Source organism: Cervus elaphus, chromosome 5 (assembly GCF_910594005.1).
Source record: "Cervus elaphus chromosome 5, mCerEla1.1, whole genome shotgun sequence".
In the NCBI taxonomy this organism is placed as follows: Eukaryota; Metazoa; Chordata; class Mammalia; order Artiodactyla; family Cervidae; genus Cervus; species Cervus elaphus.
In genome coordinates this window covers 114,230,727-114,247,823 of record NC_057819.1, presented here as the reverse complement: position 1 = coordinate 114,247,823, position 17,097 = coordinate 114,230,727, and the positions used below count along the sequence as shown (strand labels likewise).

The window sequence follows — 17,097 nt, the reverse complement described above, 5'->3', positions numbered from 1 at the left end:
AGGTGACTGGTGAGGCTCCAGAATCGGGGGCGGGGAGGCGATCTCAGTGCTCCCGAAACGAGCTGCTTTGTCCTGCAAAAGCTGGACTGCCAGAGGACTTTCTGACGTGGGGATAGGGATCGAATAGGAGGTGGTGAGAGTGGAGGGTGTGCAGGGTAAAACCAGGGATGTGCCTCCCTGTCGCGGGCTGGAGGGTACCCTTGGGGTCACTTCCTGGGGGCTGGGGGTGGGGAGTGAGCAGAAGGACCACTGTGATGGATGGAAGAGCAGGTTTCAGGGCTTGGGCAAACTAGAGGGAGGGAGGTGACACTTCCCTCAATTTCTCTATCTTAGGGCGGGGGGGGGGGGGGGAACGCCTTTGCGTGGGAGGGGCTTTCTGGGCTCCCCATCCCTGCCGGAAGCCTTCCGCAGACCCACACTGTCTGCCAAGGGGAGGACCCCCGAGGGCAGGAGGTCAGGGACTCAGAATAGTGTCGGCTGTCTGAAAAGAGTGGAGATCCCTCGACCCCTTGGGGGATCTGACTCAAGCTACACCCCGCCTCGCAGCCCCCACCACGCCACCGCCCCCCAGTGCCCGGCGCTAAGACCCAGCGGGCGCGCCGGCCAGGCCCGGGCCCCAGAGCCCGCCCGCCTGCCCGCCCGCGGGACCGGGACGCCTGCTCGCGGCTGGGAGAGCCGGCCGGCGCGGAGCGGGCATGGCTCGGGCGGCGTGGGGGCTGCTGTGGCTGCTGCTGGGCAGCGCCGGGGCGCAGTACGAGAAGTACAGCTTTCGGGGCTTCCCGCCGGAGGACCTGATGCCCCTGGCCACGGCCTACGGGCACGCGCTGGAGCAGTACGAGGGCGAGAGCTGGCGCGAGAGCGCGCGCTACCTCGAGGCGGCGCTGCGGCTGCACCGGCTGCTGCGGGACAGCGAGGCCTTCTGCCACGCCAACTGCAGCGGTCCCGCGCCGCCCGCCGCCGCGCCCCTGGGCCCCGCGCCCCCCGAGCCCGACGGCGGCGACGAGTGGGCCCGCGAGCTGCGGCTCTTCGGCCACGTCCTGGAGCGCGCCGCCTGCCTGCGGCGCTGCAAGCGTTCGCTGCCCGCCTTCCAGGTGCCCTACCCGCCGCGCCAGCTGCTGCGCGACTTCCAGAGCCGCCTACCCTACCAGTACCTGCACTACGCTCAGTTCAAGGTGCGCGCCGGCCGCCCCGTCGGGTCGCGAGGAGCGCGGCTCTCACCCAGCAGCCCGACCGCCGATCCCTCGCGCGCGCTCCGGGCGGCGGACTCCGGCTCTTCTGACCCGCTCGGTCCCCACCCCGCAGGCTAACCGGCTGGAGAAGGCTGTGGCCGCGGCCTACACCTTCCTCCAGAGGAACCCTAAGCATGAGCTCACCGCCAAGTATCTCAGCTATTATCGCGGGCTGCTGGACGCCGCCGACGAGCCTCTCACAGACTTGGAGGCCCAGCCCTACGAGGTGGGATGGCGGGGGTAGGACCGGCCCCCACGTAACTCCTTGAGTCCCGCGTTGCGTCTCGGCATAGCGCCGGTGGAGGAGGAGGGGGGGGGGTGTTGGAATCCCCTTGACCCCCCTGCGCGTCCCCTCCCTCCAGGCGGTGTTCCTCCGGGCTGTGAAGCTCTACAACAGCGGAGATTTCCGCGGGAGCGCCGAGGACATGGAGCGGGCCCTGGCTGAGTACCTGGCTGTCTTTGCCCGCTGTCTGGCTGGCTGCGAGGGGGCCCACGAGCAGGTGGATTTCAAGGACTTCTACCCAGCCATAGCAGGTACATCCCACCCAGACCCCAGTGAGCATCCCTCACACCCACAGGGCCCAGAACTCCTGAGGCCCCTTGACACAAATATTCATTACACACGCATTTATAGAGGCCTCCTAAGTGCTTAGGGCTTCCCTGGCGGCTCAGACGGTAAAGAATCTGCCTGCAAAGCAGGACACCCGGGTTCGATCCCTAGGTTGGGAAGATCTCCTGGAGGAGGAAATGGCAACCCACTACTCCTGTATTCTTGCCTGGAGAATTCCATGGACAGAGGAGCCTGGAGGGTTTCAGTCCATGGAGTTATAAAAAGTCAGACACAACGGAGTGGCTAACACTTTCTTAAGTGCTTGGGAGGCAGACAGGCATAAGTTGTTATCCGGACCCTCAGAGCCTTCAGTTGGCTGAGAGAGGCTAACAGGACACCTGCCACCCTGGGTACAGAAGACACAGCGGGGAGTGTCCAAGGCTGGTTGTAGCGAGGAGTGACTTCCCAAAAGGATCTGGGGAGGTTGGGTCCATGGACCTTCCAGACAGAGGGCAATGTTGGTGCCAAGGTGGGAATCAGCCTAGCGGGGGTGTGTGGAAAGCAGTTTGGGGCCAGAAATACAGCTGGTCTGGGGATCCCTAAAGGTGGAGTCCATCAGCAGGGGCAGAAAGGACTGTCCTGAGCTTCTGTATTTGGGCTTTAGTCCCACCTCCAAACCTCACCTGCCATTCTTCCAGAGAGCCCTGGCTTCCTGTGGCTTTAGGGTGGCAGGTCAGCTGTGGGCATGGTAAGTCAGCCCAGTCCACAGTAGTCTTCCTCAGCATCTCTTGTCACTTTCCTGTCTTGTGACATCAGCGGACAGAGCTGGGGTTGGCGATCATCTCTGTCATCCCCGTCTGCAGGCTGGAGCTGTTCAGCACACCAGCTCCTCACTGCTGCCTCCCCCCCACCCCCAAAGATCTCTTTGCAGAATCCCTGCAGTGTAAGGTGGACTGTGAGGCCAACTTGACCCCCAATGTGGGCGGCTACTTCGTGGAGAAGTTCGTGGCCACCATGTATCACTACCTGCAGTTTGCCTACTACAAGTGTGAGCCTCCCGGTGGGCTTGGGGTGAGGGGAAGCACTGCACTAGGAGTGAAACCGAGTCAGAATTGAGGATCCCTGGTGATGGGAGGGTGGTGGGGGCAGGTGAGAAGCTGGCAGGAAGGAACAGAGAGCCTGGGAGAACAGAGAACAGAATTCTCTGGGGAGAATTCGAGGGCCTCTTAGATGAAGGACTAGATAGTCAACAACTGCACAGCACTCAACAGTTTACAGAGCCCTGCCACATCTGTTTATCTCACTGGATCCTCTCACAATCCACCAGTAGCTGATGTTACTGGACCCATTTTTCAGATGAGGAAGCCAAGGCTCACAGAGGGCAAGAGGCCATGAGTCAGTCTCCTGGCTAATAAAAAGTAGCACCAGGGCTTAAGGCTCTCCTCATTTGAGGGAGATTTTGGCATCAGCTGAGGCTAAGAAGGTCAGTCTCCAGGGTGTCTGCAACTCAGAGATGCCAAAATTCAGACAGGCTGGAGTTGGAGAGGAAGAGCTGAAGGACAAGGGGCCAGGACACCCTTTCGGGTCCCATTGGCAAAGAGATTGGAGGCTGGGACAACAGCCTCTGATTCCCCAGTGCCTTCACTTTCCAAATGTGTGAACTTGACAAGTTTACCTAACCTCTCTATGCCTCGGATTTCTTGTTTGTAATATGGGGATAACAATAACAGTGAGGCCTGAGTGAGTTACACAGGGCATCGGCTAATTGCTCAATACACTCTAGCTTGTGTTGTTATTGAGTAGGATATTCTGGGAGGCAGCTGGGGATCCAGGGGCACTGGACTAAATCGGGAGCTAGGGACGGGTTAGGTGAGGGTCATCCCTGAAGGCGGGGGACGTGCCAGGGGCCACTCCTCACTCTTGTTCTACCTGCAGTGAACGATGTGCGCCAGGCTGCCCGCAGTGCCGCCAGCTACATGCTCTTCGACCCGGAAGATAATGTCATGCAGCAGAACCTGGTATATTACCGCTTCCACAGGGCCCGCTGGGGCCTGGAGGAGGAGGACTTCCAGCCCAGGGAGGTGGGCATCGCCATGGCATTCTCAGAACCTATGATTTGATTTTTTTAAATTCCTGGCTTACTCCAATGGCAGGATCAGAAATAAAAAGAAAGAATTTGGGTTGTGGCTGGAGTCTTAGGTTCAGACCCACCAGCTGTGTGGTCCTGAGAACACTACTGATTTTTTTTTTTAATTTATTTACTTACTTATTTGGCTGCGCCGAGTCTTGGTTGTGGAATTCGGGATCTTTAGTGGTGGCATATGAACTCTTAATTGCGGCATGTGGGATCTAGTTCCCTAACCAGGGATCAAACCTGGGCCCCCTGTATGGGAAGCATGGAGTCTTAGCCACTGGCCCATAGGGAAGTCCCCTATTACCAACCTTTTCTGAATCTGTTGCCTCACCTGCAAAATGGGCGTGGTCCAGCCTACCTCTTCAGCACAGCACCTGGGATGTGGGAGGTAAAAAGTATCTGTCTGTCCCTGCCTGTTACCTCGCCACCCTCCCCACCCTCACTGCTCGCCTTTGCCCTTCTTCCCCAGGGACCTCCTAACCTGAACCACCTGAGGAAACCCCTTGGGAGTCTGGGCATGACTTGCAAAAGTACCTCTCGGTTTCCTTGTCAGTGGCAGACATTGCTAATCGATTGAGGTGCTCTTTCTCACTGAGCCCTCAGAATCCTTCTTAACCCAGCATCAAGCAACTGCAGTTTTTTGATCAACATGTAAACTGACACCCATTTCCTGCTCTGGAGCTGGAAAAGGACCAGAGGACTCAGAGTCTAGGAGCTCTGGCTCCTCCACCATCTGGCAGCAGGAGGCCTGGCTCACCTGTTTTTCTTCCCTCCTCCCAGGAGGCCAGACTCTACCACAACCAGACAGCTGAGCTTCGAGAGCTGCTAGACTTCGCACATATGTACCTGCAGTCAGATGATGAGGTAAGGCGGCCTTTGCCCTACAGGCCTGGTGGGCCGCTGTGCCAAAGCTCAGCCACAGCTCCTGGCAGTCAGCTGTTGTGAGGCAGGGGCATTTCACCTGTGCCTTATTTATACCTGCCCTTCTCTCCCTGCTCCATGTTCTCATGCCCCACTTCTCTACATGTCTGAATCTTGCTTCTCCTGGACCCAGGTCTGATGGTGCCTCCTCCAGGAAGCCCTCGCTGCATGTCCTGGCTCTGTCTTCTGGGTTTGCTGTGGCCATTCTAGCCCTCTATGCCTCCCTGGACCAGAGTTATTTGCAGCCCTCATTCCCAGTCTTCCCACAGCACCCGGCACATGGCTGGTTCTCAGAAACTGAATCTGAGTGAACCACTGAATGAATGAATGAACACAGTACACCAGGAAGGAAAGACCCCCAATGTGTTATCACATTGATTCTAAATGAGGGTTTGAGAGTCTGAATCCTGAGACGTTGCTGCCCAGTACTTATTCATCCATCCTCTCCACTGTTCATGTACCCATGCCCCCCACCCCTCATCAAACAGAGGGCTGGGTCTGCACTGTGAGTCCCCAGGCTTTGGTGCTCACCAGACTTGACTCCACCACATCCTAGTTGGGCAGCCTCCAGGCCAGGCTTAAGTAGCCTTCAAACTTCCATTTCTTCATCCATTGAATGGGGAGAATAATGCCCGTCTCATACCGTTGTGGTGAGAATTAAATGAGATCCAGGATGTGAGGCATTTAGTGTACAGCTGGCACGTGGTAGGTGCTCAGGGGCTAGTAGCCATTTTGATTACTGTTATTTATTGTCTGCTGTTTGCCAGACTTTGTGACTGGGGCTGAAAGGCATAGCCCCTCGCCTAAGCAGCTCAGTTAGTGTAGTGCAATGAGACAGGTCAGCTTGGGACCCTGGATGCTCGGGGCGCTCCCAACCCAGCATCAGCAGCAAGGGCCACATCCTGGAGCTGATGCCTGGTGTTGGAGGGGGGGAGTAAAGGCGTTCCTGGCTTCAAAACAGCTTGAGCAGACAGTATTCACAGACAAGCAGTACTGCCCAAGTGTTTATGCTTAAAAGGTGGGCTGTGGAGAGGGAGATGCTTCCACTAACCCTGAAGCTGTGCCGGTGGAGCTCATGCATCAGTTCAGGGAGGGGGCAGCTTGGGATCAGGACTTTGGGAGAAACCCTCAAGTCATTCCTGTGTGAGATCTTGAGTGAAGCTGGGAAGGGGGGGTTTGGGACTGAGACGGGACGGGAGGGCCCCTTGGCCAGGAAGGGAGCTGATCTGGGTTTGTGCCTGTTGTGACCTGGTTTCTCCACCCATCCTGGGCTGCTCTAGATGGAGCTGGAGGAGACAGAACCACCCATGGAACCTGAGAAGCCCCCATCTGATGCCGAGTTTGAAGGGGAGGGTGACTACGAGGAAAGCATCTATGCTGACTGGTGGCAGGAGCCAGATGCCAAGGGCGACGAGGCTGAGGCTGGTCAGTGACTAGTCCTGGTGGACGGGTAGGGGTGCAGCCTGGGCTGGAGGTGAGGGACAGAAGGCTCTGAGCACTGGACTGCAGAGGGTGCTGGCACTCCTTCTTTGGGGGCTTCCGGCCTGTTAGCAACCCCTGTCCCACCTGGTTGAGGGGTGGGGGAGCATCCTTCCTGGAGCAGGAACCAGCTGAGACCTGCTCCCGGGGACCCTCTCTCCTGCCTGCACTACCTTTCTCCAGGACAGCACCCAGATGCCTGTTGACGATGGAAGGCTAACCCCAATGCCCTCTCCTTTCGTTTTCAGAGCCAGAGCCTGAATTACCATGAGAAGAGGCCCCCCTCAAGAGCTTGGGAAGCCTGGGTCCAACAAGAACTATTTATTAAACATGTAAAATGGACAGAGCTGACCAGGCCCCATCCTGTCCCACCTGTGAGCACTGCTCCCCAGACCCCTCCTGCCTCCTCTCTGGGTCTCTGGACCACAGGATGGTGGTGCTGCAGCTGCTGAAGGCCTGCCCTCCTCCCAGTGTCCTCCCCACCCAGTGGGGACAGTCTCCTGGAGAAGATTCCAGCTCTCCCGAGTTGGGTCTCAGCCTGAACTGCACACACAGCAGAGGGGCAACTGGCATCAAGAAGAGCACTGGACCAGGAGTCCCGCGGTTGGTTCCTGGCACACTGGCAGAGGGTGCTCAATAAACATTTCTTGTTGAATGAATCACAGAATTAGGGTCCAGACTTCACTGGGTGGAGTGGTAACGGTGCAGGTCCTTCCCTCCCCCCTCTGCACCCATCTCACCTCATCAATAAACGTGGAGACAGGTGAGGGGCCATAATTTGGCCTCTATGGACTCTGGGTGTTTTGTGACTGCTAGGAGCATCCGCCTGCGACTGCAATCTGCCGCTAGGGGGCGTAAGGATGAAGTTTGCGTGAGTCCTGGGAAGATGCCCGTTTCAGATATCTAAGGTGGGATGTCTGCTATTTTCCTAGTTCAGCATCACTTCCCTCAGGGAGTATGGGGAAGGGGCCAAGGACATTTACTTCCGGTTTTTACTTTCCAAGCTTTTACTGACCCAGGTTCCTTAGAGCTAGAGCAAGCATGCCCTGTCCTGCCCTCTCTGCTCACACCGAAGGGAACTTGCCCTCTCAGTGGCCAGAGGAGCCCTAGGAACGTGGCTTGATAACATGAGACTTCGTGGTGGCAGTGGGGCTGCCAGACCGTGTTACCCAAACTTGCATTGACTGGGGGGTGGGCGGTGGGCAGAGCATCTGGAGGTGCCTACCACCCAGCCCTATGCTTCACCAGTGTCTCCACCCAGCCATGTTTCCATGTTCCAGAGCAGGGACGTGGGGGCAATAGGGGGTCTCTCTGGGGAGAGACCCTAGACTGGGGCCAGCTGGGTGACACTGGGCCCCACTGCCCTTATGTCTCCCAGCGGCAGGGCGGTGGAAGAGCTTTCTCCTCCTACTGGAGGGTGGAGCTGAAGCTGGTAAGCCCGGTTCTCGGCCTCTACACCCCTGCCCAGATGTGCCAGGTGACCTGGCCTAGGTTCCTGCCCATCTCGGTGCCCAGGAGGATTCCCTGCCCCACTGCATGCCCTTCCCCTGGGCCTTTGGTGAAGATGAGGGTAGGAAGGCCAGAGTCTGAGTCTGGAGCTCGGGCGGGGTCAAGGCTGGGGGCGCCGGTGATCTCACTCTTCCCTCCCATAGGTGAGTCTGCAGTGGCAGCGTCTCCAGAGAGCTCCCAGGTGCCAGGGCGGCCCCGCCCCACCCCACCCTCTCAAGCTGCTGTGTTGTCAGCTTCCACCGAGACCCCGCCCCCTGTTTCTGGGAGGGGCTGGCCCAGCGGAGGGTGGGGAGCGGGGACGAGCTGGAGCGTGCCTGCGTGACTACTAGCTCTGGAATCCAGAGGGCTGGGTGTGAGTCTGAAAGCGCCTGTGTGGCTACAGCGAGAAGTTCTGTGTCCTTGTGTGTTGTGTTAGTGTGAGCGTGTGCCTGTATGCACGTGTCTGAGAGTGTCCGTGGCAGCTTGAGGGCGGGCGTGGGGGGGGGGGGGGGGGGGTGGGCGACTGAGCGAGTTTGCGCATGCGTCCCTGAAGGTGCGTGCATTCGCGACGGTGGTTCAAGAGGGTTTGTTCGCCCCCTCATCACGTATTTGTTGAGCACCTACTGTATGCTGGATACGCCGTAGGTGCTAAGCATATATAATAGTGGTCAAAACCAGCCCAGCACCCTGCCTTCGTGAAGCTTGCATCCCTGCGGGGAGCCAGGTAATAAACAATAAATGTTACACAAATGAGTTATCTGGCTAAGATAAATGAGGTGGAAAAACAGAACAGGGTGAGAGGATCAGGGGAACCGGGAGGGGGGAGGGGGGCAATGCAGTTTAAAAAGTGTGTTGATGTGTGTGTGTCCGTGTGCATCGAAGTGTGGCGTCTGAGGATGAGGGGTTGTGTATGTGTGTCCCCTGATAGCAGAAAGCCGGGCCTCTCGAAGCATTCACCCCCATCCCTGCGTTAGTCCAGGCCCTGCCCTTCCAGGGGGCCTTACTCAGCTTCTCCATCCCAGGCAGCCACCAGCCCCTCCCACCTCTCTCTGATGCCAGCGTCTCCCCATTGCCCAGCCAGCTTCCCAAACCGGTGAGACCGAGTTCCAGTGAGTCCCAGCGTGGGCCCTCTGGGGCCCTGCAGTTCATTCTCCCAACCCCACCCAGCCCAGACGCCCTGCCCTTGCCTCCTCCACGTCTCCACCTCCCTCGGCACTCTCCTTACCCCGCCCCCAGCTCCCCAGCCGGGCATCTCAGCCATCCTACCATGCGTAGCATAGTGGCTAGAAGGTTAGAGACGCGGCCAAAAGGGCAGTGGGAATGACGACCTCACACAATAGGGCCAGACTCAGATGCCACAGAGGTGTCCTGGACCCAGAAAGCCCCCATCCTGAAGAGAGAATCACTGCTGCAATGTATCAAGTGTATACTGTGTGCCTGGCTCTTGGCAAGTTCTTTACAGCCTCAGAACAGTCTTGCAGGGGCTTCCCTCGTGGCTCAGTGGTAAAGAATCTGGCTGCGAGTCACAGGTTCAATTCCTGGTCCAGGAAGATCTTACTTGCCACAGAACAACTAATCTCTGTGCCAAAACTCCTGAGCCTGTGCCCTAGAGCTGGTGCTCCGAAACAAGGGAAGCCAACGCAGTGAGAAGGCCGAGCACTGCGGTGAAGAGTAGTGCACTGCAACTAGAGAAAGCCCGCGCAACAATGAAGATGCAGGACATACCAAAAAAAAAAAAAAAAGTCTTGCAACATAGATATCAATTCCCTTCTGCCATAGGCGAGGCTGAAGAATGAGAAGCAACCTGCCCAAGATCCCTCTGGGTGAGGGGTGACTGAGCTGGGTTTGAAACTTTTCTCCCTAAATCCATGTTGCTCAGAGAAGGGAGCGAGAGAAGGAAGGCTCTGGTCTCTCTGTCCCTTTAGGCTGTCAGCTGAGGGAGGCAGAGAGTTCCAGGAAGGAGAGAGGAAAGGAGAGAGGGGTAGGGAGGAAGGGAGGAAGGGGAGGAAGTAGACCATCCAGCCTCACTCTTGAACCTGATTCCATAGCTGGGTCCCACCTCCCATGGTCAGCTCCCTAGATTGGACCAAATGTTAGTGGGCCTGGGATCATCACACAGACTTGCTGGGATCACTTAGAGAGTGTGTGTGCTCAGTCCCTCAATCATGGCCAACTCTGTGACCCCCTGGACTGCAGCCTGTGCTCCTCTATCCCTGGGGTTTTCCAATCAAGAATATTGGAGTGGGTTGCCGTTTCCTCCTTCAGAAGACCTTCCTGACCCAGGAATCAAACATGCAGGAGGATTCTTTACCACTAGCGCTATCCAGGGAAGCTCGGGGTCATTTGGACCAGCCTCTTTTTGAATCCAGAGAAATGATGGCCAGGGTTAGTGGGGGTGGGGTGGGGGAGTCCCATGGGATCCCCCCAAATTCTTGTAAATTCCAATGGAAAAAATTCCCTGCTTAGGTTTGAGAAATAGCTCTTGAAGTCTCACCCTAGTGTTCCCTTTCTCTGGGAGAGTAGGGTTCCCCTGGTGACAAAGAATGACCCCTTCCTTTGTCAGAGGCTGTATCCAGTTGGCACTGGAGGCAACTGCATAACCTCACTGGGGGAGCCCTGACAGCTGCCGGGTCCAAGCCCCACGCAGCTTCCCCACTCAGAGGCCTTCATGGCTCCAGCAGATGGCCCCTATTTCCTGGATGGAGGAAACTGAGCCCCAGGGAGACTAGATTGGGCTCCCAGGACCACATGATCAAACTCCAAGATGGCTTGGGGATTAGGAATATAAACTGGACACATCACCCCATAACATCACCCCATAATCACTGCCTGCCTGGGTCTCAGCTGGCGCCAGGGTACCTGGATAGCATCTCATCTGACCCCCAAACAGCCTTTGGATTGGGAGCATCACTAATTCCCATGACTCAGGTGGAGAAACTGAGGTAAGAGGAGGACATGGCAGCTTGCTTACCCCTTCCTGCCTTGTATACCTGATCTTCTGTATCTGCAGAAGAACTCACTGTGGCAGGTCCTTTGGTAAAGAAGAGGCCAGGAGAACTTGACATCTTCTGTTTTGAGTCCTTTTTTCAGTCCTCCTTTAACAAGAGTGCTACATTATATTCCTGGAGCAAGATAAGTGGTGACCATTTGAAATTCCTTCCTTTTGTTTTGAGCATTTGACTAAATCCTGATGGCTTTCCTGCAGGAAGAGGCTAAGAAGAAGTGAAAGTGAAGTCACTCAGTTGTGTCCAACTCTTTGCAACCCCATGAACTGTAGCCTACCAGGCTCCTCCATCCATGGGATTTTCTAGGCAAGAGTACTGGAGTGGGTTGCCATTTCCTTCCCCCAGGGGATCTTTCTGACCCAGGGATCAAACCCAGGTCTCCTGCAGGCAGAAGCTTTACTACCTGAGCCACCAGGGAAGAAGTGAGGCTCAGTCAGTCTAGCTGAGGGGAGTCTGGTCTCCTTCCCTGGCCCCAGGTGGGTGTGGGGGGCAGGGGGCTTTTGGAGGCTTCACAGCCATGAAGGACATCTCATTAAAATTTTTTGTTATCGCCAAAAGATGTTATGTACACAGTTACAGAGACAGAAATCAAACCAGGAAATGCTTATCACATAATTTTAACCTTTTGGGTTTCCCTGGTGGCTTAGATGGTAAAGAATCTGCCTACAGTGCAGGTAGACCTGCGTTCGATCCCTCGGTCAGGAAGATCCCCTGGAGAAGGGAATGGACACCCACTCCAGTATTCTGGCCTGGAGAATTCCATGAACAGAAGAGCCTGGCAAGCTACAGTCCATGGAGTTGCATAGAATCTGACACAACTGAGCGAATAACACTTTCCAATTTTTTTTAGACATAATTATTTTGATAACCCATTTTTTTGGTAATACCTTGATATGCTCAAAAATGGAAATGTCCCTGGCCTTGGTGCTCTTCTCCTACCCCCAAAACCTACTTTGGATGGAGCTGGCTTCTCAGGCACCATCATCAACAGCCCGGGTCCAGGGTTCACCAACCCCCACTCTCCCTGCCCTTCCCCCTCACTACATCCAGGTTCTCTGCCAGAGTCATAAATTATCCATGAGCTGTAAGTTGGATGCTTCTTCAACTGGAGGCTGAAGTGCTGATGAAATATTCAAGGATCTCAACTCTCAAATTCCCTGGTGGCCGCTGGATGGGACTAGGGCGGCTGGGATTAATGTACAAGGCTGGGGGGCCTCCAAACCTTGGCTTTAGTTTCCACCAAGGTGGAGTCCAGGGCTGGGAGACCCGGAAGGCCAGAGGGCCGGAGGAGGTGGGGGAAGGGTCTCTTTGCATAATCTGCATAATCGATGGCTGTGGGTTGTGGAGTCACTTGCTTAGAGGGCTTAGAGGAAGTGAGGGAGGTTACTGATTTAGACCCCTGAGGAGGGTCGGCCAGCCCTGGGCCGCCCCACCCCTCCCCCAGCGTCTCTCTCTAATCCCAAAGTTTGCCTGAAGTCCTCCTTCTCCCCCAGGACTCTCAACAGGTGGGGGTGGGGGGGGAACTCCTGCTGTGTGTGTGTGTGTGTGTGTGTGTGTTCATACACAGGCGCGCGTGTAGGCAGGGGAGGGGTGGCCTCTGCCTGGGAAGGGCACCTGTCAGGGCAGGCATCGCTCCTGGCTTGTTGAGCGAGGGAGGGGCAGGCAGGCTGGCAGGGCGGGTGGGGCCCCAGCTGTGTCAGCCAATGCGTGGAGTCACCCAGGCCAGGAGCAGGAAGTGGGGTGACTCAAGTGGCAAGGCCTCACCTCCTCCCTTCCCCCAACCCACTCAGGACAGGGAGGGGGGTGCTCAGAGACCCAGGGAGCCTCAGCTCCAGAATAGAATCCTGATGCTTGAGGCCCACCTTGTTGGGCTCCCGAAGACCTGAAGTGGTACCTTGGGAGGCTGAGGGCAGGTAAGGGCTTCCCTTGTAGCTCAGATGGTAAAGAACTGCCTGCAGTGCAGGAGACCCGGGTTTGCTTCCTGGGTGGGCAAGATCCCCTGGAGAAGAAATGGTAATCCACTCCAGTATTCTTGCCTGGAGAATCCCAGGGACAGAGGAGCCTGACGGGCTACAGTCCTTGCTCTGTCAGACACAACTAAGTGACTAAACCACCACCAAGGGATGGAGGGAGGGACTCGTGAAGAAAGACATTTGCTGGAGAGGTCCTGACCCTCTCCTCTCTCCATTCACCACCCTGGGCCCCTGGTATCTCATCCTGCCTTTGCTATTTCTGGGCCATCCTATCTCTGTTTTCTTGTCTCCCTGTTTTCCCTTGACATTCCATCTCCGCCCACACGCCTTGCAGAGAAGTGTGGCTGGAGCTACCTCTGCAATTAAAGAGCCCTCTCCTGGCGCTGGGCACACACCCACTGGACCAGGCTGTGGGCAGCCTCTGGCCTCGAGGCGCCTCGAGGACAAAGGGCAGCAAAAATGGCAGGATCACCCCACCCTCACCTCCGGGGCCTTGCACCATCTGGCCCTTCTTCCCCTCCCAGCGAGGCTTGGGCCACTCCAGCCAGAAGCATCTGGGAGGCTCTTCTGTAGCCCTTGTCCTCTCCCCAAACCTGACGGGGTCACCCTGAGCAAGTCCCCTCATCCAATGCCAGCAGACAAGGGGCAGCGGTGCCCATGGATCTAAATAAGGTACAAGGCAAGCTAACTCTTCAAAGATAGACCAACGAGGACCTCCTGTATAGCATAAGGAACTCTACTCAATATTCTGTGATGACTTATATGAGAAAAGAATCTGAAGAATGAATATAGGTATATGTATAACAGAATCACTTTGCTGAAACAAACACAACATTGTAAATCAACTCTAATCCAATTAAAATTAAAAACAAACAAACATGGGTATATGTGAAAATGCTGGAAATAGGAACAATATATGAACAGTGATTATTTTCCTATGATGGAAATATAGCTGATTCTTTTTCTTTCTTTTTTTTTTTTTAATACTTAACAGGTATTGTTTTGTAATAAGGAGAAGAATAAGTGTTCTTTTGTTTAAAAAAAAAAAAAGGTACACTTTGCCAAGTATACCTCCACCCTGACCTGAAAGCTGGGATGTAATTGGGACCTCTGACGCTTTCTCAGAACATGGCAGCCTGTGGAAAACTCCTTCCTGGCCCCCAGCCCCTGGGCCATCTCCCCTCTCCTTTGCACCCCTGGCTCCGACCACACCAGCAAGGGCCTCCAGCAGGTGGGTGTAGGCAACTCAGCTTGCATGTCCCCTCTGCATGCACCCCTTTCGCATTGCGGCACCTTTGTCACCCCTTGGCATAGGAAGCCCACACATGCACGGTGCTGCTGTCCGAACAGAAGGAAGAGCCTAAGCAAGAGACCCACAGGCCCAGAAGCAGGGTCAGTGCTGGACTAATACCTGGAGTGTGGTCTCTAAGGGCAGAAGCATGAACTCTGTGTAAGTTCGTTCCCTTGGCCCTGTGTGGAGGGCTGCAACCCCAGAAGGACCAGACCCAGGGTTGAGGCCCCCTCCCTAGGTCTACAGATGGCTCTGCCCAGTTGCCTGGGACTCCAGTCTGCCACTGGGAATGACTTCTACTTCCCTGTGCTCCTTTTCCACTGCTGGGAAGAGTTGCTGGGTGGTGGAAAGGGACGGTCATCCGCCTGAAGGTTAGTGTCCCATCTGTTCACCTGGTCTCCCTCTGTGAAGGTGGCCATCCTTGAGAGTGCTGAAATGGCTGGGATTCGTGTGTCTGAATCTGTACCCGGGAGTACATGTCCCTGAGATGTGAGCATGGAAGCTTGTGTGTGTGTGCAACATGGTGTGCAGATCCAAGTGTCTTGCCTGCCTCTGTCTGGGGAAGGGGCCCCACAGAGAAAGGGCTGATTGTGAACAGAAAACAAGAGATTCTTGCACCTCCTTATATGGCCCAGAGGCCTCCTGGGGGTTGAGAGGAAGCGAGATGGTCACCTTCCTCCAGGAAAGCATTTCCCGATCCCGATCCCCCGCCAGCTCCTCTCATGGGATCTCTCTTTGCCAGTAACTCCCGTGTCTGGGGCAACTTGGGAGAAGTCACTTGATGCCCTTTCTTTCTTTACTCTGAGGTCCCAGAAATCTGCAAGTTGAATTAACCATAAGTGTTCTTGGTGGCTCAAGGACTCTGCTTCCACTGAGCCACGGGTGAGAGAAATGAGTTTAAACTGCAGGGACAGAAGCTAGATACCAGGAGGAATTTACCAGTGTTGGAATAAGGACACAAGAGTATTCATATAAGGGAGGCTGGAGAATAGCCTTTCCTGGAGATTTGTCTGAGAAATCCATGCCTCTAAGGGTTTGGAGGCAGGGGACTGGGTAGGATGGTCTTGTGACCATCAGGTTCAAGTTCCAGAAGGGACTTGACCACAGGGACTCTCATTCCTCATGCCTAGGCACGTCTTTGTTCCATGAGACCAAATTCTCTATACAGGCAGTTGAATGTAACAAATATTATTTTCTGATTCTTTTCTGTCTCCCACAGATGAATCCTCAGTGCTGAGCAGCCAGTAGTAGGTACTTAATAAATGCGCAGAAACCCCCTGGATATGGGAGTCAAAGCTGCTAGCTCAGTCTTTCCTGCTGCTTGTGGTAATGCCTCCACCCAGTCCCAGCCTGAGCTTTGGGGCCAGCTTGTTGCAGCATGTTCCAGGCTGACATGCAGAGAGAATTCTGCATGGGAGACACACACACAGGCTTTATTCTGAAGCCTTATTTCTGCTTCTCCACCCCACTCAGGCTTCTCCACCCCTCTGCAGTCAACGAACCCTACCCTGCCTACATGCTGAAGTCAAGAGAAACGAAAGGGTTAAGCCAGGCTTAGGTCTGGGAAGTGTGTGTGTGTGTTGCTTTTGTGTGGGGTGTGGGAAGTGGGCAGGGAAAGATGGCAGGTGGGAGAGGAAGGAAGTGAAACCCTGGTGGGGGGCAGCAGCCTAGGACTAGGAGCTCTTTTTCTCCCAAGCTGGGGACCAGCTGCTGCATGGCTTGGCAGAGTGGCAGGCAGGTGGGTGGGGCAGGGGGAAGGTAGACAGAAAGATGCTGAGGTAAGCTGGAAAAAGGGGAGTAAGGGAAACAGCAGACAAGGCAGTGGCCCAGGCATGTGGATGGTAACTGGCTGGGGATGTTGATGTCTTCTTGGCCCATTCCAGGAAGACTTCTTTGATGGCACAAACCTCAGAAGTGGGACTGGTTTGCCATGACTCCTTTCTCTGGTGGGGAAAGTGGTGAAGGATGCCCCTAAGATACCTTTATCCAGCCCATCCTGTGTGCTAGCTTTGGGCATGTAAAGATTTTTTGAGGGGAGACCCTTTCCTGAACAATCACCCCTCCAACACTAACACACACAGAGTTGTTAACATGACCTATTTATACTCGGCCCTGTGGGAGTCCTTTGAGAGTTGGGGTCATTTTGATTTGCCATGTCACCAGAGTCTAACCCAGTGTCTAGCACACAATTGGTGCTCAGTAGTTGTGTTAACAAAGCATTCATTTTATCAACCACAGAAAGGAAAGACCCTTGTCTTCTCAATGTGCCCATTGGGAAGTTCTTTCCAATAACTAACCCAGATTCTTCCACCACTGAGGGGCCCATCGCTTCATTTCTTTATGCCAGTATAGATCTGTTTTAGATCTGCTGTCTGACTTCTTCCAAACCCACCACTTCTTTCTCTTTGTCACAAATCATTGCTCTTCTGTCTCTCCCCAGAGTATTTGCTTTTGCTTTTTTGTCAGCCTCTCCCCTCTACTTTGACATTTTATGTCTATGCTGTTATTTCACCAGATGAGCATGTGGTTTGGTGGGCCTTGAAATTAGAAGAGAAATGGGTTCTTGTTTAGAATGTGCCATTTTCTAGCTTTGTCATCTCTCTGAAGAGGTTTCCTCATCTTTGAAATGGTCATTTTGTTGCCCTAACAAAATTTCAGAATTGTCATGAGAATTAACTATATATGTGATTAATTTAACCCTAAGATTTAGCAGTTGTCCAAGTGATTTCACAAACTTTCTTTCACTCCCATGAGAACTCATGTACCCATTTTACAGATGTGGAGAAATAGGGTGAAAGACAAGTAACTTGCATAAGATCATCTAGCTACTAAGTAGCAGAACTCAAATCCAGGCTCTCTAATTCTAAATCTCATAAGCACACCGTCTTTGGGGAAAAAAATCACAACTCAGAAAAAAGCCTATGAAATACTATATTAATATGTTATTACCACTTTGTGGCAAGGGTGAATAATAAGCTCAAAGAAGCATCATACCTGACGCTGAGTTGGCTAGCCAGTGAAGGCGTC

At 54.7% G+C, this 17,097-nt stretch overlaps 1 protein-coding gene across 2 annotated transcripts; it reads left to right on the top strand.

The window, feature by feature from the left end:
- The first annotated feature begins 386 nt into the window (after positions 1-386).
- P3H4 (prolyl 3-hydroxylase family member 4 (inactive)) lies at positions 387-6,972 on the top strand. Of its 2 annotated transcripts, none has more exons than XM_043904589.1 (8): positions 387-1,172; positions 1,303-1,455; positions 1,592-1,763; positions 2,699-2,827; positions 3,715-3,797; positions 4,694-4,777; positions 6,115-6,259; positions 6,562-6,972. In XM_043904589.1, exons 1-8 carry the CDS (start codon positions 696-698, stop codon positions 6,582-6,584), a joined length of 1,266 nt encoding a protein of 421 aa, XP_043760524.1. In that variant the 5' UTR covers positions 387-695; the 3' UTR covers positions 6,585-6,972. The 2 variants fall into 2 exon arrangements, with proteins under 2 accessions (XP_043760524.1, XP_043760523.1); XM_043904588.1 differs by having other exon boundaries at positions 393-1,172; positions 3,715-3,860.
- Positions 6,973-17,097: the final 10,125 nt, after the last annotated feature.

What these genes read in the sequence shown, in the direction of transcription:
- P3H4 (XM_043904588.1), top strand. Translation starts at nt 696, where the DNA reads ATGGCTCGGGCGGCGTGGGGGCTGCTGTGGCTGCTGCTGGGCAGCGCC. An exon ending in TGCACTACGCTCAGTTCAAG is followed by an intron (nt 1,173 to 1,302) that starts GTGCGCGCCGGC and finishes CCCACCCCGCAG; the next exon opens with GCTAACCGGCTGGAGAAGGC. An exon ending in GGGCGACGAGGCTGAGGCTG is followed by an intron (nt 6,260 to 6,561) that starts GTCAGTGACTAG and finishes TTTCGTTTTCAG; the next exon opens with AGCCAGAGCCTGAATTACCA.